General features: G+C 46.8%; 2 protein-coding genes and 1 pseudogene across 6 annotated transcripts in view; 1 reads left to right on the top strand and 2 right to left on the bottom strand.

The window, feature by feature from the left end:
• Nucleotides 1–10,608: 10,608 nt before the first annotated feature.
• On the bottom strand, nucleotides 10,609–12,912 carry Uqcr10 (ubiquinol-cytochrome c reductase, complex III subunit X). The gene is made up of 2 exons (XM_050141408.1): nucleotides 12,726–12,912; nucleotides 10,609–10,864 (listed from the first exon to the last, which is right to left on the bottom strand). The coding sequence occupies exons 1-2, from the start codon at nucleotides 12,870–12,872 to the stop codon at nucleotides 10,820–10,822; spliced, it is 192 nt and encodes a 63-aa protein (XP_049997365.1). The 5' UTR covers nucleotides 12,873–12,912; the 3' UTR covers nucleotides 10,609–10,819.
• A 263-nt stretch (nucleotides 12,913–13,175) lies between these two features.
• The window catches only part of Zmat5 (zinc finger matrin-type 5), a 31,513-nt gene continuing 17,605 nt past the window's right edge, over nucleotides 13,176–27,083 (top strand). Inside the window, exon 1 of one of the 5 annotated variants that reach the window (XM_050141131.1) lies at nucleotides 13,176–13,288. Coding sequence is in view for 1 of the 5 variants with exons in the window: in XM_050141129.1 (XP_049997086.1) it covers nucleotides 13,205–13,288 (84 nt within the window). In the remaining 4 variants the exon portion in view is untranslated. Of the gene's footprint in view, nucleotides 13,289–13,555; nucleotides 13,793–13,860; nucleotides 13,991–27,083 lie in introns of those variants that run through there. The other 4 variants (XM_050141129.1, XM_050141133.1, XM_050141130.1 and 1 more) reach the window with 4 other exon arrangements.
• Nucleotides 18,707–19,681, bottom strand: LOC126500879 (60S ribosomal protein L6-like; annotated as a pseudogene).

Below are 27,083 nucleotides of genomic sequence, written 5' to 3' on the forward strand. Positions count from 1 at the left end.
CTCAAATTCAAGATGCTCTTGCGGCCTCCCGTGTGTGGGATTATAGGCATGAGACCTCTCCTCAGGAGAGAGGAGGAGTGCTGGTGTCCTGATCAGAGCCTGAATGGCACTGAAGCCTGGGAATGCTCTGGCCAAGCCTAACCCATCCCAGGGACCAGCCCCAAACAGCCAATATCCGCATTTGCTTCTCGCCCTAAGGGTCAGCCTATTGGAAAGCCGAGAGTGGAGGACTAGGATCCCTATTTGGTGCATGTGTTCAAAGCCTTCTGGGTGTCAGCATGTGTACATAAGGCCCACCTCTGCCCTCCTGGAAGTCACAGTGCAACGGGCATGTGGACATTAAATGAAATGTTTTGCAAAAACGGAAAAATGAAGAAGCCAAGGGTGCTTGTTCACTGGGCAGAAGCAAGAGGTCACCGGAGACTATGGAGCACTGCATACATGGAGTGCACAGACATACATGCAGGCAAAACACCCCCACACGCAAAAGAATAAAAACAAAGATGATGCCATCTGCAGCCTCTGTGCGTGCAGGGTGTGAGTGGGGGGTGAGTCCTGAACCAGCCATGAGAGTGCCTTCTTATCACACAGAAAACTCTCTACGATCAATTAGTAAGGTGTCACCTGGCCCTTAGCATTCTCGGCTTATTAAGCCCCTGTGTCTTCCCCAGGCCGCTAGCTAGCCCATGGTCTTGAGGATTTTTGAATGTCTGTGGGGCTCTCCCAGACACAGAATTTCTGTCAGTTCACTTGCTGTGGCCTGAATGACAGAAGTGAGAGGCACTGAGTTCTAGTTTTCCAGAAATGACATCATGACACCAACTGTTTTTCCAGTTGCGAGACCCCACCCACCACCGTGGCATAGCTCTTCAGTGTTCTGCCATCCCAAGGAGGTCATTATGACTCACGCCCCTCCTGGGAAAAAAAGTGGAAAGTTTTCACCCAAGAACCAAGCTGAGCCCCATTCCTGTAAGCTCCAGCTCCAGGCCCCTCTCCCATCTCACATTCTCATCTCCTTGCTCAGCGTTCTTTCACCCAGATTCTCAGGCCTGCTCATGCCTGTTCTCTTTATTGCTCATCCATCCATAAGGAGGGTGGGGGCGGGTCAAGAGAGCCCTGGGCTGAGGCCAGAGCCAAGAGGTGGGGAGGTGGCTCAGCTAGCTATGTGTATGCTGCCTAAGCGTGGTGAGTTCTCATGCCATGTAGGAGCAGGTGCAATAGGCTAGGGATAGTGGCACTCGCGAGGCAGAGGCAGGTGGATCTCTGTGAGTTCCAGGCCACCCTGCTCTACAGAGTTCAAGCAGCCGCAGCGGCAGTCACTACAACAGCTCAGTCCTTAGCTTACGGATGCAAAGTGGCCACAGCCGAATTCAAACAGGTCAGCCAGCCTCCAGGGTCCGTGTCCTCAACCCCTCATCTCTGCTCCTCTCTGGTTTGATACTTGAGCTGGGGTGGGGGTGGGGGTTATTCTGTGTATGTTTGGTTTAACATGGACCACCTCCTTGATTCTAAACATGGTACTTCTACTGATGCAACATATAATTCAAGTTGTTCTATAAATAGAGGGGCAAAGGAAGGGAAAGCTAGGAAGCTGGGCAGAATACATTTTTATAATTTCCACTTTACCACAGCCTCTCTCAATGGAGAGTTGGAAAGGCCTCATTAAGCAATCAGACATTCCGTGAATTGCTGCCAGAGGCTGGTAGTGGCCCTCACTGCTGGAGGCTTGCACAAGACAGAGACAGACCTGTGCAGACATCAAGGACAGGGAAGGGAAGAGGATTCAGTTACACAGGGTAAGCTGTGGGATGAGATAAAGGCTGTCCCAGGAGTGCACCGGGCTGTGGATTTAAATAGTGTTGGAGATGCAAGATTGCCTGGGACACTGGTTGCGATCAAGGGGACACAATCAGACCTCAGAGGGAACAGCAAGCAAGAGACGCTTGGATGATTTAGCTGCACAGTCATCCCCAGAGCTCTCAGTCTGTGCCAAGGGGATCAAATGTGCTAATTTATGTTGCTCTGTAAAGACTGGAGAAGGAGCCCCCATTTAAATGTTTTAAATGTGTTTAGGTTTATTTTACATGTAGAACTGTTTTGTCTGCATGTATGTCTGTGCACCCCTATATATACCTGTTGCTCGCAGAGGCCAAAAGAGGATGTTGGATCCCTTGGAGCTGAAATTGTGGATGTTTGTGAGCTACCATGTGGATGCTGGGAATCAAACCTGAGTCCTCTGCAAGAGTAACAAGTGCTTTTAACAACCGAGTCATCTCTCCAGCCTGTGCCCGTTAATTTCTTTGTCACTGCAGTATACCAAAATTGACCTGGTCGGCCTGGGCTGAGCATGCTGTAAGCACCATGGCATAGCTTCCCACCACTCCTGGAGGCCCTGCAGTCCTTACCATTCCATTCCTCATATGAGAGGGGAAGCAGCCTTCCAGCTGCCCCAGATGGAGACCGGAAGAGCTAGGACTCTTTTATTTTTTGAACAATGTGTTGTGTGTGTGTGTGTGTGCATGCACACACAAGCATGCTCATGTGAAGACCAGAGGACAACATTGAAGAATTGGTCCTTTCTACCCTACTGAGGAGGGGTGTCTCCTCTTGGTTCTGCCCTGGAGCACCCTCCAGGCTAGCTGGCTTCAGGCAGACTCTCCTGTCTCGCAGAGGAGAGCTGATCGTACAGATGCCTCACTACATTTGCCATCTCCGGTTTTTGTTTTGTTTTGTGGATGTGGATGTTTTGCCTGTGTGTTATGTCCGTGCAGCATATGTTTACCTGGTTCCCAAAGAGACCAGCAGAGGACATTGGATTCCCTGGGATTGGAGTGATAGACAGTTGTGAACTGCCGACTGGATGCTGGAACTTGAACTCAGGTCTTCTGGAAGAACAGTCTTTTAATGGCTGAGCTCTCTCTTCAGTCCCCACATCCAGCTTTTTGCATGGTTCTGAGGATTGAGTTTGGATCACCAGGCTTGTGCGGCTAGCACACTTACTGCTGAGCCAGTTCTCAGTTTACAGGGGTTAGATTTTAGTTCAGCCATTCCGTTTCCATAACCAATGACCGCAGACAGCAGAGCAGAGGATGCCAGGTGACAGGTTCACAAAAGAGAGAGGTGCAAGGAGCCTGGATCTGCAGAGCAGGACTGGGAGCCTTGGAAGATATTTGAGCAGGAGAGTTGATTGGGAAAGGGAGGGACTGAGAAGGTTCTTTGCAAGAGTTTGGGAACAGAGCCCAGTGGTGTTGGTGCATGTCTTTAATCTCAGCACTGTGGAGGTAGAGGCAGGTGGATCTCAGAGTTCAAGACCAGTCTACAGAGTGAGTTCTAGGACAGCCAGAACTACACAGAGAAACTCTTGTCTCAAAAAAACAAAACAACAACAACAACAAAAAAGTTTGGAAACAAAGTTAGGACAGAAAGCAGCAGGAAGGCCGTCAGCACAGACTACAAACCGAGTGGCTCCTAGCCAGCATTGTCTACTCTCATTGCTTTGTCCTTGGGGCCAGCTGGCATCTGCCCTTGGCATTCAGTCTGTATATAAATTCAAGTCTATCAGGCCATGGCCCTGATGAAAAGAGAAAAATGAATTTTCCGTGGCTTAAAATAGTAGACATGAAGCTGGACGTGGTGGCGCATGCACACCTTTATTCCCAGCATGCAGGAGGAAGAGGCAGGTGGATCTCTGTGAGTTCAAGGACAGCCTGGTCTACCAGTAGAGTTCCAGGACATCCAGGGCTACACAAAGAAATCTTGTCTCAAATGAATGAATGAATGAATGAAATAATAGAATAAAGGTTAGTAGCTATGAACCTCCCCTCTGCCGCCAACTGCCCTGCCTTTCTTTTTTAGTAGCATGTACCCCTGACAGGACGACCGCTCTGAGCTTCGTTTTCCACTTACAATGGAGTAGAGAGTGGTACATCTCCCCATATGCGGATTCCCAGCAGCCCACAAGCCTGGCCATGGGGAGCCCAAAGAAGACAGTGTGTGTGTGTGCGTGCATGTGTGTATGCACACGTGCGTGCGCACTCACACATGCTAGCCACTTTACCCCCTACAGCGTGTTCATCTTCTGCTGTCTCTCAGGCAGGTTCCCTCAGCTTCGACTCACCCAGGGAATTTGTATTCCGCCCCGCCTCTGCCCATCGCTCAGACATTTACAATGCATTGATTTCTGTCATCCTCAGAAGACTCGAAGCTCATTTGTAGGGCAGCCCCTGTTCCTTATTTTGGGAAGGGCTGGCTGTGTGCCAGGGATGGACTCTATTGCTTTTAAATAACTTACATGGCTTTCCGCTCTTACTACAAAGGCAATGACACGCTCAGTGTGGTTCTCACAACTCAGCAAAGAAGAAATGATAATCCCCCCACACACACACCCCGTGTGGAAAGAATTGCTGTTGGTCTGGACTTCTTGGAGCAGTTCTTATATACGCCTTGGCTTTCAACAAAAACCAGGAGCATGGTGAACACACTGTTAGGGCTGTGTATTCTGCATGGTGAACACACAGTTAGGGCTGTGTATTCTGCAGTCTGTGAACACTTTTCCTTCTCACTTCGTGTTCAGTGGCCACTCACACCCCAGTGCAGGTGGCTTCAGTCTGCCTGTCTACAGTGTACACTTGGGTGTTTTCTGATTATATCCTCTTAAGAGACAGTGAAGAGCCTCCTGCCTCAGTGCCTGCCTACATCCGTGAGAAGTTACTCAAGATAGAGCCTAAAGAATAAAATTGTAGATCACATTTTTATTTTTTTGCTAGTGGTGCCTACAGTTCTAGTACTCAGGAAGCTGAGACAGGAGGATTGCCATGATTTCAAGATCAGCCTGATTAAATGTGGAAATCCTACTCTCCTAACACCCCAAATCATTTTTTTCTTTTCATTTTCCTAAGCAAGTGCTGTATTCTTGGTTTTACCTTTTTAAAAACATTTATTTGTTTTATGTGTGACTATTTTTTAAAAATACTAATTTATTTATTATGTATACAGTATTCTGTGTGCGTGTATGCCTGCAGGCCAGAAGAGGGCACTAGAGCTCATTACAGATGGTTGTAAACCACCATGTGGTTGCTGGGAATTGAACTCAGGACCTTTGGAAGGGCAGGCAATGATCTTAACCGTTGAGCCATCTCTCCAGCCCCCTTATGTGTGACTATTTTGCCTGCATCTATGTATGTGCATCACATGCATGCTTGGTGCATGGAGCCACAGATGGCTGTGAACCTCCATGTGCATGTTGGGAATCAAACCCAGGCCTCTGGAAGAGCAGCAAGTGCTCTTTCCTACCGAGCTGTTTCTCCAGCCCCTAAGCTTTTTTTAAAGACATAATTATTAATTTATTTGTTTGTTTGTTTCTTTGTTTGTTTTTGGTCTTTCGAGACAGGGTTTCTCTGTGTAGCTTTGGAGCCTGTCCTGGAACTTGATCTGTAGACCAGGCTGGCCTCAAACTCACAGAGATCCTCCTGCCTCTGTCTTCTGAGTGCTGGGATTAAAGATGTGCTCTACCTCACCCTGCTCCCTTTTCTTTCTTTTTTTTTTTTTAAGATTTATTTATTTATTATGTATACAATATTCTGTCTGTGGTGCAGGCCAGAAGAGGGCGCCAGATCTCCTTACGGATGGTTGTGAGCCACCATGTGGTTGCTGGGAATTGAACTCATGACCTTTGGAAGAACCGGCAGTGCTCTTAACCACTGAGCCATTTCTCCAGCTCCTCCCTTTTCTTTTTTAAAATGAACCCTAAACTCATGTCTTTGCTTTGGTGACAGTATCAAACTTGTGCCCTCCTCAGGCCCTTGCATGAACTGCCCTTATTCCTGGAGTTCTGATGCTTGCTAAGATCTCCAGCCACCTCTCATCTCTGACGTCATTTCTATGAACTCCCAGACTACCTGCCTCCGTGTGGTTTTCAAACCCGTCACCCTGACAGCACTCAGCGTCACTGTATTTTATTTAAGTATTCATGGTCCCAGAGATCTACCTCATCTTTACCTCTTGAAAGCATGTGACAATATTGTGGCTCCTTTGTATTTTCTTCATACCTAGGACTGGGCATGGTGGCACACACCTTTAATCCTAGCACTCAAGAGGCAGAGGCAGGTGGATCACTATGAGTTCCAGGTCAGCCTGGTCTACATGGTGAGTTCCAGGAGAGTCATGGCCACCTAAAGAGGCGATGTCTCAAAAAACAAACATATAACCCACAAACAACACATTAAAAAATAATACCTCCTACCTGATTTCTTCTCTACTATCTGTATGTGTCTCTCACATCAGCTTCAAGAGACCAGGGAGCTGTCTTGTCTCTACCATGTACCCAGGATCTAGGATGGTTTCATACAGAAAAGGCATTCACTAGAGGTTCCCTGGCCTTGGGAGATGGCTCAGTAGGTAGTGTTTGCTGTGCACGCACGAGGACCTGAACTTAGATCCCCAGTAATCTGCAATAATCAAGGCAAGGCGGCACATGCCTTTAGTCCCAGCACTCAGGAGGAAGAGGCAGGTGAATCTCTATGAGTTCGAAGCCAGCCTGGTCTACCAGAGCTAGCTCCAGGACAGACTCTAAAACTACATCAAAACCCGTCTCGAAAAAAAAAAAAAAGTAAAGAATAATTATAAACGACACCTGCGGCTGACTCTGGCCTCCATGCACACATAAACACATGTATACACTTGTAATGTGCAGGCATACTCACATATACACATATGCGCGCACACCACACACACACACACACACACACACACACACACACACACACCAATCTGACTTGCTGAAAGGATAGCTGAATGGATGCTCATGATTTAAAAGTCTGTGGTGCGGGAAGTGGAACCCAGGGTCTCGTGCAGTGCTTTACCATCGAGCTCCATTTTCAGCTCTGTCTGGTTTTGTGTGTTTGATTCTGGCTTATTGATTATTTAATGGGCATTTTTTGTTTTGTGTCTGTTTTTTTGGAACAGGATCTCTCTACTACCCAGTTTGGCCTTGAATTTCTGGGCTCAACTGTAGCCTCCCTAGTAGCCAAGACTACAGGTGTGTCCAACCAAGCCCCAGTGGAGAGACTTTTCTGAATAGGAGAGAAACTAGGGGCCTGTGGAGGAGCTCAAATCCTATTTGAGGGCAGTGCTGCTTGCCTAAAGCTATTTTCTAATAAATTAATTCAAAGACCTTCTAGAATTCGATTTATGTAGCTTTCTGACACCTTGTTAGGTTTAAGCAATCCTCGTGCCTCAGCTCAGTTTCCCCCGATAGCATAGTGCCCCCCCCCCCCCCCCCCCCCCCCCCCCCCCCCCCCCCCCCCCCCCCCCGCCTCAGGATCTTACTCTGGAGCCAGTCCTGCTTCTGCTTCGGCCTCCCAAGAACAGGAAATACAAGTGTGCATAGATACAGGGTATCTTCTTCAACCGTTCTTCACTTTATTTTTTGAGACGGTCTGTTATAGAACCCAGCACTCACTGATGTGTCTGGCCTGGCTGAGCAGCAAGCCCCAGGGATCCTCCAGTCCTTGTCTCAGAGTTGGGGTCACAGATGGATGCTGATGCACCAAGCATATGTCCATACAACGCTAAGCAGAATCTGACCCAGAGATCAAGACAGCAATAAAATCCAAAAGCAAAGTTGCCAAGCCTTTGATCCCATTTTAGCCACCCATCGGACACCGTAGGCTCTAGTGAAGGGTAGTTTTAGCAAGGCCAGCCTGCATGCTTGTAGAAAGTGAGCCAGGCAACTATACCCCGCAAACATCAGAGGTGTGATCTGCAGAGAAGCTACCAGGCAGCTGATAATGTCCCTCGACTGGGTGACCTCCAAATGAATCATTCTGAAGTCAACAAAGAACAAATGCTTGTGATTTTTGCTCTGGCAGGTTGCCTGGCATCTGGGTTTCTGGATCTTACAAGGGGAGTTCTGTTGATTGAGGCTTTTCTTTGGCAACAGCTCCTCCTGCCTTTTTCCTACTGGTTTTACTTGGTATGTCCCTAGGGGGTTCCAGTTCTGGGAGCATTCCAGCCTTGTGGCTCACCTGTTGTTGATGACAAAGCTTTTGAAACCATGCTTTGAACAGGTAAGAGAGCCCAGGGGTTTTAGTTTGTTTGTTTGTTGCTGTTTTGTTTTTCAGAACAGGGTTTCTCTGTATAGCCCTGGTTGTCCTAGAACTTGCTTGGTAGACCAGGCTGGCCTTAAACTCATAGAGACCTGCCTGCAGCTGCCTCCTGAGAGCTGGAACTAAAGGCATTCCCCATCATGCCCGGCAAGGGTATGTCTTTTTGTCCCCTTGTGGTGATTCCACTGTAGTAGAGAAATCTGTGACATAAAGTTAAAGTCCTGTTCAGTCCCAGCACTGACAGCCACCACTCATGCATATATCCCGGTGCCATGTCTGCTTGCAATGTGTATCTTCCTTCATCATCGCCGTGAAGCTAGGGGCCCCAGCACAGCAACATGTTGCTAGGAGCATTATTTGGAGATGGGTATGTATGTGGCCCAAGCCGAATGAGTAGCAGGTTCCAAGGCTGTTCCGTTTACCTGCCTCAGAGTCGCTCATCTTTCTTCACCCTTGTCAGCCCAGTAGGCAAGAAATCGGACTTGCACTGGGCACTTGGCGATGCCTGTCTTCAATGTGAGCAGGTCTACCCCTGTGAGTTAGAGGCTAGCTGGATTCCATCGTGTTTCACAAGAGTATCCAGGTGTAGTGGCAAACATCTGTAATCCCAGGGTGGCCTCAGACTTGCAATCCCCCTGCCTCAACTTTCACTTTAAAGAAATTATTCCTGAAAGCCTTATTCACCTTGCGTCATTCAGTTTAAGCGCTGACAGCACAGTGGACAATGTAATTTCCTAGGCCCTGGCTATTTAAGGAAATGCCATAAGTAGACCAGACTAGGAGATTCCTAGGGTCTCTCCCACATCTGCATGGCTTTCCTGATCTGAATCATCCACCAGAGAAGATTCTGGATTATCTCTCTGGCTAACTCAGGGCAGGTTCTAGGGGACTGGCTGCAGGTAGGTGGGTGTTTTACCTTCCTAGATTGGGCACTTCCCCAGCTACAAAAGCCAGCTTTTCTACACGTGTTCCATGCATGCTTCTCGATGCTTTTGCTGCGTCTAGGGTGATTAGCTCTGCCCGCAGCACCAGTGTTTTTAGGAGTGTTCATTTCTAAGAGTAGCACTAACATTCTGAGGTTGATCTGGTTCTGTTTACTCCCCTCAACCCTGTTCAGCCGCTTACATCTCCTGTTGCACAAACATAACAAATTTCGGGTCTTGCACTCTGCTTCCTCAGCTTTGTTTCAAGGCCCAACCCAAATGGCTCAATTCCATCACCTCCCTGTCTCAGCTAATTGGAAGCCTCCAACTCTGCTGTGGCTGTTTCCCCTCCTTGTGAGCTCTTGATCCAGTCCATAATCACATTGTGGTACCTAGTGTTTGTTTCCCTTTAAAAAGTTCAAGACCCACATGCAATGCAATTTTCTACCACATGCTCTTCGAGCAGGGCCACACAATTTTTTTTTATTTTTTTATTTTTATTTATTTTTTTTTCCTGAATCCGTCTTCCTTACAGTCCTACTGCTCCAGCCTTCCAGAATGCTCAGGGGGCTTCATCCCTGGCCCGCCCCCCATCCTTGGACCACGCCCCCGAGCCTGCTCATTGGCCATTTGCTTCCCATCATGATGTTGTCTGCCATGGAGCCATAGTGCCCTTTCTCTGGGTCCTCATCATCATTCCTGTCAGCAGTTGCCTCCTGTGACACGGTCTGTGGTTTAAAGGAAGACTGATTTGTGTGTGCATGCGGCTGTGTCTGAAAGTGGTGCCCACGGAGGCCAGAGTGTGTGGTCCTCTTGTAGCTGGAATTCCAGGCCACCCAAGGTGGGTACTTGGTTTCAAACCTCAATCTTCTGCAAGAACAGCAAGTTCTCTTCCAGCCTCCTACAGGCAAGTTTTTAAAATTCACAAAGCCCTCTGTAAAATAGATTGTCTCTGTTATCCCCACCTTACAGATAAGGATTCTCAAGTTCAGCAAGGTTGAATGTTGCCCTTGGTACACACAGCTAGAACTGTTGGGTTTAGAATTTAAATGCATCAGAACTCTCATAAACTGACCTTGGCAGGAACCCTGGTGGGAGACCGTGGCCCACAAAGACGTGGAGATAACCAAAAATCACTCATCAATTTAAAATGCAAAAGACAGACCTTAGCCCAAGACAGGCAAGACTCCTAGAACAAGGTTTTTTCCTGGCCAGGACCACAGTGCTTCCCCACTATATGTGATTTAAAAATGGAGGGGATTGAAGAGATGGCTCAACAATTGCTATCCCAGTAGATCTGGGTTCAATTCTCAGCACTCACTTGGCGGCTCACAACCATTTGTAACTACAGTTGCAGGGGTCCAATGCTTCCTTGGGCACCACAACACCCATTCATATTAAATAAAAACAAGAGACTGTAACTAATGGCTTAAAGGCAACATCTCTCAGGCTTATGTGCTGAAACCAGAATTCTTTGGAAGTTAATGAAAATCTCCAAATAGTGGAGTCTTCAGATGTTTGCATGGGGCTTGGACACACTCTCAACTACCAAGATCAGAAAGTCAAAGTGCAAAAGCAGGTCTCATGAGCAATTTCCATTTATTTGCTGATAACTGTAGTCAAACACACTTCAAACACAGCCGAAGCTAGAGTCTGTTCGTAGGATGGAGCCATTGCTTGCCAATGTACGGGTGGTCCATGAAGAGTATCTTCAAACTCATCCTCAGGCTGAGGCCCAGCTCCAGGTGAGCAGCTGACAGGTGGAACCGTTCCTTCCTCAGGGGCAAGGGCTTATTCCTTGTTCTCATAATTGTGCTTTATGTGTTTCCACAGCTTCTGCATTTAAAACACAACAGTTGATTATAACCTTTGCCCTCACACTTTACAACCTACTTTCATTGTCCAAAGTAAAGAATATTGAGAAATCAGCGTCAAACTCTGATTAAAATTGTACAGTAGTGCTGGGCGGTGGTGGCGCACACCTTTAATCCCAGCACTAGGGAGGCAGAGGCAGGCGGATCTCTGGGAGTTCGAGGCCAGTCTGGTCTACAAGAGCTAGTTCCAGGATAGGCATCAAAGGTACAGAGAAACCCTGTCTCGAAAAAAACAAAAACAAACAAACAAAAAAAAGCTAGTCAGACCTACACAGAGAAACCCTGTCTCGAAAAAACAAAACTAAAAAGAAAAGCAAAACACTCAACTCTCATTAACCATAGTAAGTAAGTGGAAAGAGAAAATCGGACTTCCACATGAAATTAAGGCAGATTGAAAGAATGGTCCCAAACCAGAGCCACAGATGTCTGGGTTCAGCACATTTCACTGAGCCACTTTTTATTTCCTTAGACCTGAGCTGGCTACGGTTCTCCCTCCTAAAAGCATGGAAATGGGTGGGTTCTAACAACGTACTTAAGATACCTTTAGCTATCTGTGAGCACTCACGACCAATGGAAATGCTTACAAAGATCAGAGTGGCAGTATTTTTTGTATGGGCAGGAAGCCACCCATGCCACAGGCAACATGGCAACTAGTGGACTGGGCCTTTCTGAGTTGTAGATCAGAGCCTTGAATTGAAAACCAGTTGCTGGGTGGAGGTGAGGCACAGTTTTAATCTAAACACTTGGGAGGCAGAGGCAGGTAGATCTCTGTGAGGTCGAGGCTACAGAGTGAGTTCCAGGGCAGCCAGGGCTACACAGAGAAACCCTGTCTCAAAAGAAAAGCAAATGAAGGAGCTGGAGAGATGGCTCAGTGGCTAAGAATACCGGCTGCTCTTCCAGAGCTCAGGATAAGTTCCCAGCGCCCATACTGTGGCTCACAACCATCTCCATCTGTAACTGAAGTCCCAGAGGATCCAACACCCTCTTCTGACCTCCCTCGGGGAGGGGTAAGAGCGAGAGCGAGAGCGAGAGCGAGAGAGAGAGCGAGAGAGAGAGAGAGAGAGAGAGAGAGAGAACAGGAACCGGTGCAGAGTGGAGAACAGACTGGCCATCTGGCCTAGGCCTTTCCCAGTACAGCCACAGCCTCATGACATAAAATACGCACAAGTACCTGCAACGGTTAAGTGAAAAAAGACTTGCCATTTCCCACTTTATGTGCTCACGTTCTCTAAGACACGCAGAGGATGCTATCTTTCAGTGTACCCTAACGGTGGCACCTCATCTGTATCCCAGGAGGTAATTACTACTATGATCTTCACTTAATGCCACCGTTAACTGGAAAGTTCCAGTATTCCCAGCCAGGACTTGAGATTTTATAGCCTCCACTTTTGTTTTAGTCAAAAAAAAGTTGCCTGCTTGGGAGGCCTTGGGAACTAAAACATACATCAGTTTTATAAGCCACACAGTCTACGGAGACATACTTTTAACGACTGACCTGCTGCCCTTGACACCACCCATAGAGGCAGAGGTCGGGGTTCCAAATCACTTGCCACCGTAGTTCGGACCTTTAAAGTCTCAGGCATTAGCTTTTGCAAATGAGCATGTGGGAAGTGTGGCAGGACATACCGATACTCCCAACCCCTGCAATGTGGGGTCAGTGTGAGACCCGGGACTCATACCAGGTCAAGAGAACTGAAAGTATAGTCTCAAGACAATGGACATACTTCACCCCGGTCCTGGAAAGGGAAGACTTGACTTTCGTCCTCCCTCCCTCCCAGTCACCCCTCAGGCGGGCCCAAGGTCAGGGTGGCCCAGGCCCTCACCCCCTCGTTGATGTGCTCGTAGACCGCGTCTGCACCCTGGTCGAAAGCGCGCTCGAAGAAAAGGGCGCCCACTGCGATGGTTAGGGCGAAGGTGGAAGTCCTGCGGAAGAGCAGGGAGTACAGACGTGAAGCAATTGTCGGCGCCATGTTGCCTCGCTACGGAACTGGCACCACTGAGCCTTCGTAGAGAACCTTCTCGTTACACCCAACGCGCACTGCTTTATGGGAAATGTAGTTCCTCCTCTGTATCTTGGCGTTGATGTTTTGGACTACACAGAAACTAATAGCTTGCAGAGAGTACAGATTCTTACGATGTTTATATTCACACAGCTAACGCTTGATAAAATTTATTTTCCAGTTTTTCTCGTCAATTATGTCTTGCCGTAGGAATATTTTAAACTACAACTCCCAAAAGCCCTTTGGCTTCCCATCTTTCCCCGCGCTATCTTGCCTTCGTGTTCTGTCTTCTCGTACACCTTATGAAGGACTACGAATCCCATCGAGCAGAGCGCGACCGGCGAACACAAGAGGAGGAGCCCGGAGCCGTCCAGCCACGGAGCCAGGTATCTTTGGCCAGACGTCCCGGGCTGAGTTCTAGGCTGCTTCTCTCCCCAGACTATTTAGCTCTTCGTTCTGAATCCTCGCTATCAGCATTTTCTGGCATAGAGAGTGGCTAGAGAGGCGAGGGGACCTGAACTTCCGTGGCTTCATCTCGCCCCTGAGCCTCGTCTTCTAGGAACCTACTCCAGGTGTAGGTTTGGAGGTGGCAAAAGTCGGGCCCTAGAAGTCTAACCCTTCAGCCACGCCTCAGGAGAAAAAGGTGGCTTTGCCTTTGCCTCCTGTCCTCCAGCTCGTAGGCTTTGAAGCCAAGAACGCTGGCCTCGAAGGCGGGCGACCTGGTTGTAAAAGGCACCGTACAAATGCTTTTCTGAGGACCCCCCTCCCGGTCTTGAGCTGGTCCCCAGCAGATGAATGGTCTCAGCTCGGGCTATTGTGTGTGTAATGGAGAGGCCCAGCGCTTCTGGAGACTAGGACTTTGTAAAAGAGAGAGCTGAATGCTTGGACAGGTTGGTGGTGCTCTTTAAGCCTGGGTAGCCACTTAACGGAGGACTGGCTATGGAGTAACAGGGTAGTAACCGGGTAAATAGGATAATGTTTGTGTGAAGTTTTGGAGGCAGTCGCAGTGCCGGGGTGCTTGACAAAGTGTGGAGTGGACTCTGAATAGGTGGCCTGAGGTCTGTTCTTGTCTGGCCTTGTAACCTGTGGTAAGGAGTCGCTTCTTTTTTTCCTAATTGCACTAGGGAGTCACTGAAGGGCTTTAAACTGGAATGTGACAAGATCTATTTTACATTTTAATGTAATCTTTCTGGCTCCTTGGTAGAAAATAGACTGAAGAGGGGAAATTATAGAGGAAGGTGATTTAGAGTAGAGTGGACTAGAATAATCTTTAGATTTGAGTTGCATTTTGGGAGGTGGGGTAGACCGAGCAAGTTAGCAAATGTGTGTAAAAAAGAGGAATTAAAAGTCAGCTCGATTGTGCAGGCCTTTAGTTCAAGCACTCCAGGGAGGCAGGTGGGTCTCTCAGTTCAAGGCCAGCCAGGGCTACGTAGACAAATCCCATCCTGAAACACCCCCTTCCCTCCAAAAGGAAGAATTAACATTTAGGGTAAATCAAAGTTTGACCTCAGGGACTAAATGGTTTTTGTTTGACTCTTTTGAGACAAATTTAACACTCGATCTGGCTGGCCTGGAGCCAGCTATATAGACTAGCCTGACTCTGTCTCTGGAAAGCTGAAATTATAGACCTGCACTACCATGCCTGGCCTGTAAACTGTATGTGTGTTGAAAGATTTATTTTTTGTTACGGTAAACTATGCATATGTGTAAGGTGGGTGGAGGGGTCAGTATGCGCTCCTGGGTGGCAGTGCCCGCAGAATCCAGGAGAAGGTATTGGATCCCCTGGAGCTGGAGTTAGAGGTGGCTTGTGAGCTATCCTATGTAGGTGCCAGTACCAAACTTGGGTCCTCTGTTAGAGTGGTACATGCTTTTAACACGCTCTCCAGCTCTATAAATCACGTTTCATATGAGCGGTCTCTTAGATATGAAGCGGAAGCATCTAGGGCCAACGGGGCTGTGATTCTGAAGATTAGAGGGCTGGCCTGGCACTGGGATAGAGCCTGAAGGCTGGCCAGGACTATAGTCCCGACACTTGGGAGGTGGAGGCAGGAGGAGCAGAAATTCAAAGTTATCCTTGGCTGCAGGGACTGCATTATAGACTCTTAGATTAAACCTAGGACTGACCTCTGGCACAGCTCTCCTGACCCTTGTGACCTTGGTTAGTCCTGACTATCTATCTACCTATTCCTGTAAGCTGTAAAGAGCAACAGTAAAGTCTGGTTAGGAACTAGAAGGGATGAGCTCCTCTCAGTGTGGATATTGTTGCAAAGCATCCTGGTAATTAATGTCTGGCAGGAAGTTGTGAGCCTGCAGGGAAAGGCTGCTTAGGGTTTGCTGATCGCCTGCAAGAGACCTACAGCACACTTGGCTGAGTACAAGTTCAGAGGACAGGGAATCACTTTTACGTGGGATGAGTACCATGGGTACAAGGAGTTAAAAGTGTGGCTCGTTTTATTTTATTTAATTTTTCTTAGTGTCTTTTTTTGGGGGGTTCTCTATTTTCTGATTATATTTTTATTAAAAACACATGTGAATCTTATAATTGAAAAAAAGCTTTTACAAAAAATTCTACTAGAAAAACTAAAAGAAGTGGCGGACACGCTCCCTCCTCCCAGAGTCTGGCTGCCTTGGGGAGAGACCGCTGATAGCAGCCATGCCTGATTGTGTCATAGGCTGGATTTGGGGAGACTTACAATGTAATCCTCCTGCCAGGCATCTGACATCATATTTATTAGCTTACTTCCCACGTTCTCTTCTAGAAGGGTCAGTGTGGCTGGCTTTATGTTGAGGTCTTTGATCCATTTGAACTTGAGTTTTGTGCATGGTGATAGATACGGGTCTATTTTCATTCTTCTACGTGTTGATATCCAGTTATACCAGCACCACTTGTTAAATATGTTTCTTTTTTCCATTTGATATTTTTTGCTTCTTTATCAAAGATCAGGTGTTTGAAGATGTGTGGACTGATATCCGGGTCTTCTATTCGGTTCCATTGGTCCTCCTGTCTGTTCGTATGCCAATCCTAGTGTCATTTTTAAACAGTTATTATTTTTATCTTACATGTGTGAGTGTTTTGCCTGAATGTATATATGTTTGTGCTCCACATTTGTGCTTTGGATCCCCAGAATGGGGTCATGGATAGTTGTGAGGTGCCGTGTGGGTACTGGAGACTGAATCCAGGTCTTCTGCAAGAGAAACAAGTGCTTTAACCACTGAGCCATCAGTCAAGCCACCTCCTTCTCCTCATTATTAATATTATTACTATTATTTATTATTATGGGAGACAGGGTTTCTCTGTGTAGCGTCCTGGAACTCACTCTGAAGACCAGGCTTGCTTTAAACTTACAGAAATCTGCCTGTCTCTGCCTCCTGAGTCCTGGGATTGAACAAATGTGCCACCATGTCCAGCCTTAATTTTATGCTCATGTTTTAGGGGACTGGAGAGATGGCTCAGTGGTTAAGAGCACTGGTTGCTCTTCCAGAGGACTTGGGCTCAGTTCTCAACATCCACATCCACATGGCTGTAACCTCAGTTCCAGGCAACATGACACCCCACTCAGACATAAACAACAGTGACCATAAAGTAAAATTAAAAAAAAAATAAAGTAAAACATTTAATTTTTTTTTAGTAACATGTTTAAATGCTGGGGTGGTGGCACATCCCTTTAATCCCAGGAATTAGGAGGTAGAAGAGGCAGATCTCTGTAAACTTGAGGCCAGCCTGAGCAATATAGCAAGTTCTAGGCCAACCAGGACTACATAGTAAGACCCTGTCTTGATTTTTAGCTGCCTGTTCTATAAAGAAAGTTCCAGGACAGCAAGTTCTACACAGAGAAACCCTGTCTCGAAAAACAAAACAAACAAACAAAAAAATCTTTTCTATACAAGTTTTCTCTGGAACTTACTCTGTAGACCAGGCAGGCCTGTATTCAGAGATCTGCCTACCTACCTCTACCTCCCAAATGTTGGAATTAAAGACGTGCCCCACCAGCCGGGGGCGGTAGTGGCGCACGCCTTTAATCCCAGCACTTGGGAAGCAGAGGCAGGCGGATCTCTGTGAGTTCAAGGCCAGTCTGGTCTACAAGAGCTAGTTCCAGGACAGAAACCAAAAAAACAAAAAAAAAAAGCTACAGAGAAACCCTGTCTCGAAAAATCCAAAAAAAAAAAAAAAAAAAAAAACCAAAAAAAATAAATAAATATGTGCGCCACAACAGCCCAGCAAAAAAATTTTTTTAAAAAGTTTTTAATGTAATTGTTGAGCCAGGCATAGTGGTGCTTACCTGTAATCCCAGCAGTCTGGGAGAAGAAGGCAGAAATATTGAAAATTCGAGACCAGCCCTAGGCTATGAAGTGAGACTGTCTCAGTGGGTGGAAAAAAAATCTTCAGTGCTCTACACAAAAATTTAGGGAAATAAGAAAAACGACCTTGACTTTTTTTGATTAATGTTTGAACTCAGCTTGAACAAACTGAATTCCTCTAGACACTCAGCCCTACTTTCAGCTTAATTACATTCCCTCGAACATGTAACTCCATTCATGATTTTAATATATTTGATTTTCTTTTTAGTACTTGGGATGCATAACCTAACAAGCTCAATTTCCCCAAGGATACTTAGTTACTAGCAAATTTAATTAATTAAGTTTATACTGAATTTAGATTTCTTACAAACAATTCAGTATTTTTTAGAATTGCTTGTGCTAGGGATGGACTTCATAAACACATTTCCACACAAACTCATTATGTACTCTGGCCCTTTCCTATTATTCCCAAACATTCCCACACATAGTTTTGCTTCTACTTTCGTATCTTATATGCATTTATGATTTTTATGTATCTGTATAAAATCTAGGATCTACAGATGGAATATGATAATTGTTTTTCTGAGTCTGACTCACTTCCCTTAATATGATGTTCTCCAGTTCATCCATTTTCCGTAAATGACATGATTTTGTTCCTTGTGGTTAGGTGAAATTCCATTGTATATATGTCCCATTTCCGTAATCATTTGTCTGTTGATGGACACCTAGGCTGACCCCAGAGTGTAGCTATGAACATGTGCAGGTGTCTGTGCTGTGTTGATCTGAGGCCTTCAGGTATTACCCAAGGGTGGCCTGGCTGAGTGTATGCTAACTGTATGTTCACTTTCTGAGGAGCCGTTGTACTGATTTCCACCGTGGTGCTGACAAACACCACAAACCAGCAGTGCACAGGAAGGGTCCGCTCCCGAAGTTCCCTCGCCAGCATTTGTCTTCCCCGTTCTGAAGGGGTGAGAAGCATTTCTGTCGTGGCTTTGAGAAAGGGTCTCTTCTCTGTGGGGGGCTAGCTGACCTGGAACTCCCTGTGTAGACCAAACTGGCCTTGAACTCACAGTGACCCATCCACCTTGCTCAACCTCCCCCACCCAGCTTACTATTTTTTAATTGAATTTTTTATATACTATGTATGTGTATATATGTTGTTGTTGTTTTGTTTTTTTGAGATAGGGTTTCTCTGTGTGGCCCTGGCTGTTCTTTCTTTCTCTCTCTTTCTAGTTCAGTACTTTTTAAAAACTTAGAACAGTGACAACAAATTACAGGCTCTGCAGCTGGGGATTTGTCGTGATATTTCATTTGTATTTTAATAAGTAAAGCTTGCCTGAAGAGCAGAGAGTAAAACAGCTGCACTGGTCAGCCTTACAGACCAGTCTTTACAGACCACACACCTTTAATCCCAGTAGCCACACTAGTTTGCCATAGAAACCGGGTGATAGTGGTACACGCCTTTAATCCCAGCCCTATAGAGGAATATAAAATGGGAGGAGACAGCTCTCAGTCTTTTTTTTTTTTTACACATAAAGTTGTTTAATTAGGTTGTCAGCAATTTAGAAAACCAGTTTGTGAGGATACATCCCGTTTGTCAGACAGAACTGAGAGCGCAGGTAGCCCTGCAGCTGAGGAACAGCTTTGATCTTTGGCAGAATCTGCGAGACCAAAGCTTTCTGATCAGCCTTGCGCTGCTCTGTAATCTCATATTTCTCCTTCTCTGTGTCAAAAATCTAGACCTCCTGATGCCTGGGCTTAAGCAGCTGCTTTTTCTTGAAGTAAGCATCAGTCAGGTGTTTGGGGATTTTAACTGTGCTGATATCAACTTTTGTAGAGGTGGCGATGACAAACTTCTGATGTGTTCTTCTCAAAGGAACTCTGTTGAGGGCAAGAGGTCCTGTCACAAGCAGTAAACCACTGCCCAGTTGCTTCAGGAAAACCACTCTCTTGCCCCTGTGGCGCCCAGTAAGAATGATGAGGACAGTCCCAGGAGTGATGCTGGCCCGCAGGCGTCTCACGTGCTGACTGAAGGGCTTTTTGCCATGGCTCAGCAGCTTCCGAGGCACATCTTCAGTAGGATAATACCTGGGCATTTTTCGAAGCTTAACCACCCGGGTACCACCATTCTTATCACCACTAACTGGTTTTGTGACAGTGGCAAGGACCTTTTCCTTTTTTTTCTTCTTTTCAACCTTGGTTTTCGCAGCTGTGTATTTCCTTTTGTACATGGCCTTCCTGGAATACATAGCAGATCGCGAGTACCTGCCAATTCCTCTAACAAGGACTGGATTTCGGCTGCAATGGGGCTTCCCCTTCTTGAGCTTTTTAGCTTTAGGGTCACCCTTTTTGGCTGCACCAGCGGCAGGGGCATCACCGCCAGCCTTCTTGGCTGCAGGTTTCTTCTCTTTTGTATCAGGTTTCTCGCCTTTTTCACCCGCCATCTTGCAAGATGGGAAAGAGCTCCCAGTCTCAGTCTTATCCTGAGATTCCTGGAGGCAGGGTCACCATTTCAGACTGAGGTAGAGGTAAGAGCCAGTGGCTGGCTGCTTTGCTCTTCTGGTCTTCAGGTTGAACCCAATATCTGTCTCTGGGTTTTTACTAATTGTGCTACAGTGGTTAACTTAGTTGGTGGAATGCTTACTTAATACAAAGGTCTTGGGTTTGATCTGCATGCTGTAACCTAGGAGTGAGTGAAACACACTACGTAGTTCCAGCACTAGGAAGGTGGAGCCCCCCCCAGAAGTTCAAGGTCATCCTCAACTGTGTGGAGGTTGAAACTAGTTTGAGCTACCTAAGACCATGCCATAACACAACCTGTGTGCTCACACACACAACACACACTCATACACGATATAAGAATATAAGGAAAGAGGACGTGGACCCTAAAATGACATTTTTTAGCACCTAGATTATTCTAACACAGTCGGAGTTTCTAATCATTCACTGCTAAACCATCAACCTAAAACCATAAATCTAATATCAATTACTGATGTAGTCTTGTATATCTGATATTTCAACCCTAGATTTTTAAATCAGAATCTGTCAGATACTTAATCAATTTTTTTTATTTTAATGCTAAGAGTGCTTTCAAAGTAGGCTGTGGTGGTGCATGCCTTTAATCCCTGCACTCGAGAAGCAGAGGCAGGCAGATCTATGTGAGTTCGAGGCCAGCCAGAGCTAAACAGAGACACACTGTCTTTAAAAAAAAAAAAAAAAGAGTATACTTTTAAATACCCCATTACACAGTATGTGTATGTGTGTTGTGTTTTGAGACATGGTCTGGCTGTGTAGCCAAGGCTGGCCTGTGAAGTTGAGACACTCCTATCTCAAGTACCTGAATGCCGTGCTATAAAGAGATAGTTTTGCTCTGTGTCAGTTTAGGGCACTTCAGTGAGCTGGTGTTCATGCCAGTCTCATTGCTGGCTGGAACTCAAGTCCAGCAGCCTGTGTTAGTCAGAATGTTCCTGTCAAGGCTGCCTGTAGGGTGTGGGATGAAGTTTATTCCTCTGGGTTCTTTTCTTAGGGGTGGGGGGAAATCTAGACTGATTGGTTAAAATACAGATCTCTAGGTCACTTTCCAAATCTGCTAAGTCAGAATTTTGAAGACTTGGCCCAGGACACATTTTTGGTGATGAACCCAAAGCCACACTGTCCTAGCCAGGTGCTTTCCTGTTGCACCCCATTTTGCCCCAGGAGGCTAGTTCTGTCTTTCATTCTTTGTGTGTGTGTGTGTGTACATGTGCACGTGTGGTGTATGTATGAGTGCATGGCAAGGTACAGCTATGAAGGTCAGAGGACAGCTTTGGAATCCATATTCTCTCTCCCTTAGGGGTTCTGGTGATTTGAAGTCTGGTCATCAGGCTTTTATGAAATTACCTTTAACCTGGTGAGTCAGCTCCCCAGCTCAAAACTTCATTTTCTCTCTCTCTCTCTCTCTCTCTCTCTCTCTCTCTCTCTCTCTCTCTCTCTCTTTTGTTTTTCAAAACAGGGTTTCTCTGTAGCTTTGGAGCCTGTCCTGGAACTAGCTCTTGTAGACCAGGCTAGCCTCGAACTCACAGAGATCCACCTGCCTCTGCCTCCCAGGTGCTGGGATTAAAGGCGTGCACCACCACCGCCCTGCTGAGACTTCATTTTCAGCCAGGCTCTCATGTAGGAGCCGTAGCCATGTTGCATAGGGCTGATTTTAGGAGGGCTGCTATGATGCATGATGCAGGCCAGCAGCATCAGGGGCCTTGGCTACGAGTGAGGACGTGAGGTCTGGCTTGATGACAGGAAGGAGGAGGAGGCAGACATGGTTTGGAGTCCAGTATTTAGTTCAGTTCAGGAGGCTCCTTCAGACTGTTTTTGTCTCTCCTATGGAAACTCCGGCCTCCTGAGACCTGTAACCATCTGATGAGAAACTGTCTGCAGCTTGTGGGCCAGCGCCCAGAACCAGGTGCAGCCCACCTCACGTGGGGTTGTAGGCCGGGTCTGCTTAGAACCAGGGTCTCCTTGGTGCTCACTCAGTGAGAACTGAAGGAAATATTTATTCTGTCCTTTTCGACTTCCACCCAGGTTGATTTATCCAGGTGAACAAAGTCCTTGGAACCATCCTGGCAGGCTCCTAAGGGGGAAAGAGTAAAATTTATCCTTTTCTGACAGATTTAAACCCAGAGTCTCAAATGTGCCAAGTACATGCTCTACTACTCAGCTACATCTCAGTTCATACTTAAAAGTTTAAAAAAAAATATTTGTGTATGTGTGTATATGAATGTTTCATCTTCGTGTATGTGTGTGTATGTGTGCGCGTGTGTGTGTGCACCACGTATGTGTGTGGTGCCAGTGGAGGTCAAAAGAGGACACTGAATCCTGTAGATAGGGATTGAGTCTCTCACAACATGTGGGGGCTGAGGACTGGACACTGGTCCTCTGTAAGAGCACTGAGCGCTGTCAACCACTGAGCCTTCTCCCCATTCCCTTTGGGGGGCAGGGTCTCACTATGTAACCATGACTGGCCTAGAAATTGCAATGTAGACCAGTCTGGGCTCAAACTCACAAAGTTCTGCCTGTATCTTCAGTGTGCTGGGAATAAAAGCATGAGACACCAGTCTGTTCAGTTCCCACTTTTTGAAGGGAATATTTTTGGTTTTATAGGTTTTCAAACAATCTACATTAAATATAGAACTTCTTATAAGAATAACAAAATGCAAAGTGAAATAAAGTACATGTAATTCCTGAACCAAGAATAGCCACGGTAAATGCTCTATGTCAGTTCTAGTCTTTATGTTCTTTATGTGTGTAGTGGAGGAAGATTTATTTTCTTAAAGATTTATTTAGCTGGGTGGTGGTGGTGAATGCCTTAATCACAGTACTTAGGAGGCAGAGGCAGGTGGATCTTTGTGAGTTCCAGGCCAGTCTGGTCTCCAAGAGCTAGTTCCAAGACAGCTAGGACTGTTTTGCAGAGAAACCCTGTCTCGAGAAACAAACAACAACAAAAATTTATTTAGCTGAGCGGCGGTGGCACACACCTTTAATCCTAATACTCAGGAGACGGGACAGGGTCTCTGAGATCAAGGCCAGCCTGGTCTACAGAGTGAGTTACAGGACAGCCAGAGCTATACAGAGAAACCCTGTCTCGAAAAACAAAATACAACAGAGAAGCAAAAGATTTATTTTTATGTACGTTGGTGTTTCACCTGCATGTATGTCTGTGTGAGGGTGTCAGATCCAGAGGGTGTCTAGAACTAGAGTTGTAGACACTTGTGAGCTGCTATTTAGGTGCTGGGAATTGAACCTGGGTACTCTGGGTGAACAGCCAATGTTCTTAACTGCTGAGCCATCCCTCCAGCCAGGAGGAAGATTCTTTTGCTTTGAGAAATGGTATTCTGTTGTGTATGGTTGTAATGATAAACCATTTTCCACTTAAAATTAAGAGCAGCTGTTCAAGAATTTCCTTTGACTTTACTTGTACTTTTGCTGTTTGTGTGTTTGAGACAAGGTCGTGTGTGTGTCCCAGGCTGGCCACAAATTCATTTTGTAGCCAAGGCCAGCTTTAAACTCCTGATCCTCTTGTCTCACCTACTATGGCTGGGACTACTTGCATGACTCACCACACTTAGCCTTTCTAGGGCTTTTTTGTCTAAAGTGGTCTTGCTGTTGCTCAGCCTGGCCTTTAATCCTGGGATCAAGTGACTCTCCTGCCAAGGAGTTTAGTGACTGTGGTACCAGCCTTTAACTGTGGCTCACATCCTGTTCCTGCTCTCCCAACAGTGTGGACTGTGCGGACCGAAATGAGGGTTGTGGTAGAGCTAACACACCAGGCTTTGTGGACTATGCTGTTGAGCTCCCACCCCAACCCACATGGAACTCTGAGCAGCTTGCCTGGCATGTAGCTAGCAGTGGGTACCACCAGCTGCTCCTGATGTTGCACAGCTAGATTTTAGTGTTTGCAGTCACAAAATATGCCTGGGAAGCCAGATGTGGCTCACACCTTCAATCCCAGCACGTAGGCAGAGGCTAGCAGATCTCCGTGAGTTCCAGGCCAGCCAGGGCTACATTGTGAAAGCCTGTTTCAAAACAAAAACTGCCTACACTCCTATGACCAAAAGTGCCTCAGAGTTCAGATTTTTAATCTGAAAGGATGAGTTTGACTTTCTTTTTTTTTTTTTTTTTTTTGGTTTTTCGAGACAGGATTTCTCTATGGCTTTGGAGCCTATCCTGGAACTAGCTCTGTAGACCAGGCTGGCCTCAAACTCACAGAGATCCGCCTGCCTCTGCCTCCCGAGTGTTGAGTTTGACTTTCTGACCATCGTGAAGTTTCAAATTTTAAGCATTTTTGGGTTTTCACATTAGGTCATTCAACTGTGTCCTGTGACTTTGTGACCTTCTGTGTCTTTCTTGGAGGAGTTCCCTGTCCCAATGGGGTTCTGGGGCACAAAGCTTGACACTTTGCAATGGCCCATCTGTCTGCCAGCCCTAGCACATACCTAGTGGTCCTTGTGAGAGCAGACACTGAGTTTTCTGGTGAACAAATAGATGAATACATGAATGGGGAATACGGTGCCTTAGAGTTGTGTGTGTGGAGGAGGGGCTCCGATGACGCCGCTCAGAAACGTGTGCACCTGTGGCGATCACAGATTGTTAGATGCTTTTTGTTGTTGGTTTGGTTTGGGTTTTTTTTTTGTTTTTAAGACCAGGCTGGCCTGGAATTCTCTAAATAGACCAGACTGGCCTTGACCTTACAGATCACCTGCCTCTAACCCCCAGTACTGGGATTAAAGGTGTGCACTACAGCACCCAGCTGTTAGACGTCTCTGAAATTCATGTATTCCACTCCATTGTCTTTGATGCATAATAAATCACCCCCCTCAAAAAACAAAACTTGGTGACTTAAATCAATATTTTTGTTTTGTTTTGTTTTTTGAGACAAGGTCTTACACTGTTTGGCCTTGAACTCACTAAGTAGACTAGACTGGCTTTGAACTCCCCGTGATCCACCTGCCTTGGTCCCCAGCATGTGCTGCCAATAAGCATTTATTATTTTATTATCATCTCATGTTATTTTTGAGGGTCAGGAATTTGGTCGGGGCTTAACTGGATGATTCTAGCCAGAGTATAGTCATCTGAGATTGGCCTGGGCTGGAAGAAGGCACCTAGGAGTGGAGAAGTGGGGTGTCAGGGTCTCAGCCCCTGACCATGTGGGCTTTACCGTCAACACTGTTGACTCTGTGGTAGCTAGTTACCCACAGACCGGAGTGACTGACTAGAGAGAGAGCCAAGTTGAGTTGTAACTTGTCCTTGGAAGTAGCATGTCTCTTCTTGGTCATATAGATCAACCCTGACACAGTTTGAGAAGGAACTGTACCAGGAGGAAGAATCACTGGGTGTAGGGGCTGGCCGCTCCTTCCACAGTGGGTACCATTGGTGTGCCAAGTGCTCAGCATATGTGAAACGTCAGAAGCGTCTTGGAAATCGTGTCATCAGCCCACCTCCCAGATGAAGTACAGAGGGAAATTTATAGCCATGGGCAGTAGGGACTTGAGTTCAGACCTGGGTCGAGGGCTTGTAGGTGCTTCTCAATTGGTGTTTCATTTTGGACTAACCAATGGGCTGCTGTGGCCTGCTCCTGATGCCCAGTATCCTTTGTGTTCCAGCATTTGGTATTTTAAGTACAGTTTCTATGGAAGGTGTGTAACCACCTTAAGTTAGGAACTCGGTACTTAGGAAGATGTAGCTTTCAGGGGTCAGTCCACGCAGCCCCTGCTCTCCACTTCAGCATCATCTACCACCCTAGACTGTTGCTCTGAGGACTTGGGAGCGGCACCTGCTTAGATCCTGGCCCTGACCCAGACTACCTAATTGGTAGGCCCTCAACAGCCTTAGCTTGCTGGGAACGAGGTGATGCAGTTCATCCAGCGTGGCTAGCAGGCAAGCAGGGCTGAGGACTGGACGAGACAGTGTTTGCAGTGCAGCCTTGCAGCACCCGTAAGTGCTCCTACATACAAGGCCCACCTGCATTTCCTTGGCACTTCCTTTGGAGCAGGATCCGGAACAGGCAGCTTTGGACCACCACCACAGACCAGTTCTGATGCCATCAATTCCCAGCGGCAAACATGGCACTGGGACCCTGCTGTGCTATTCGTGGGCATGTGATAAAGCTGGGCTTTACTGTTTACCTGGGTCCGATGGTGTCATAATTAGAAGAAATGGCAGGTGAGCCTGAGGGCAGCGTGTGGTGAGCACAAGTCCAGGGTAATTGCAGCCACCTTCCAGCCCCTGGTCAAGGCCAAGCTGTGGCTTATTTTAGCCCTGTGCCAAAGATGCACACAGTGGGAGGAACTATTCTGATGAAGTGCGAATGTCTGCCCTGCTGTAGCCTCGGGGGGCAGTGGGAGATGACTTAATAAGCTCTAGAGCCCTGCTCCGGGATACTTTGGCTGTGGAGCCTCCAGCACAGCATGCTCAATATTACTAGCCTTTAGGATAAGACCGTGTTATCACGAGCAATAATTGTTGCTGTTATTGTTAACTCTGCCGGCTGTGAGCAGGTGAGGTGTACTGAGGAGCTGCTCCTCATGTTGTACCTCAAAAGGACCTCTGTGAAAGTGAAATAAGAATGAAATGGAGGCCGCCAGTGGTGGCCCACACCTTTAATCCCAGCACTCGGTAGGCAGAGACAGGTAAATCTCAGAATTCGAGGCTAGCCTGGTCTGCAAGAGCTGGTACCAGGACAACCAGGGCAAACACAGAGAAACACAGAAAAACCCAAAAAAGAGGGTGGGGGTCTGGGGATCTGTAGCTCAGTGAAGGGCACTTGCCGAGTGTACACAAGGCTCCGTTCAATCTCCAAACTGGAGAGGTGGCTCAGCCATTAAGAGTACTAACTGCTCTTCCAGAGGACCCAGGTTAAGTTCCTAGCATCCGCATGGGGGCTCAAAGCCATCTATAACTCCAATTCCAGCACCCTCTTCTGGCCTCTGTGTGTACTGCACATGTGTGATACATATACACATATGCAGACAAAGCACTCATACAGGTAAAAATAAATTTTAAAAAACGTTTCTAAAGAATGAAAGTGAGACACCAGCATATGTGAGTCAAAGCTGGAGCTGTTTCCCTTACCCCCTTCCCGTCTCTTTTCTTCCCACTTGTACCTCTATGGTAGAGGGTGCTCATTGAGCCTGTAAGGTCATCAGGTGCAGTAAGACAGCCAGGACAGGGTAAGTTCCATGGGCAGCAGCTACACAGCAGAACAGCTCTGCAAGAGTCAGGTATCCTGTGTGAGAGGCCTGCCTGCTTGGCTTTCCCAAAAAGGGCCTGGGAGGAAATGGCATCCAGCAAGTTGGAGGGATGGTTTGGCTCTGCAAGCCACTCAATTGTTCTGCAGGCAGTGTGTTCCTG

Source organism: Alexandromys fortis, unplaced genomic scaffold (genome assembly GCF_014885135.2).
Source record: "Alexandromys fortis isolate MF-2015 unplaced genomic scaffold, M_Fortis_MF-2015_v1.1 scaffold_7, whole genome shotgun sequence".
In the NCBI taxonomy this organism is placed as follows: Eukaryota; Metazoa; Chordata; class Mammalia; order Rodentia; family Cricetidae; genus Alexandromys; species Alexandromys fortis.

Excerpts from the sequence above, each read along its gene's own strand:
- Uqcr10 (XM_050141408.1), bottom strand. The coding sequence starts at position 12,872 with ATGGCGCCGACAATTGCTTCACGTCTGTACTCCCTGCTCTTCCGCAGG. Across the intron at positions 10,865-12,725 it reads ACGAGCACATCAACGAGGGG|AAGCTGTGGAAACACATAAA; the intron begins GTGAGGGCCTGG and ends TTTTAAATGCAG.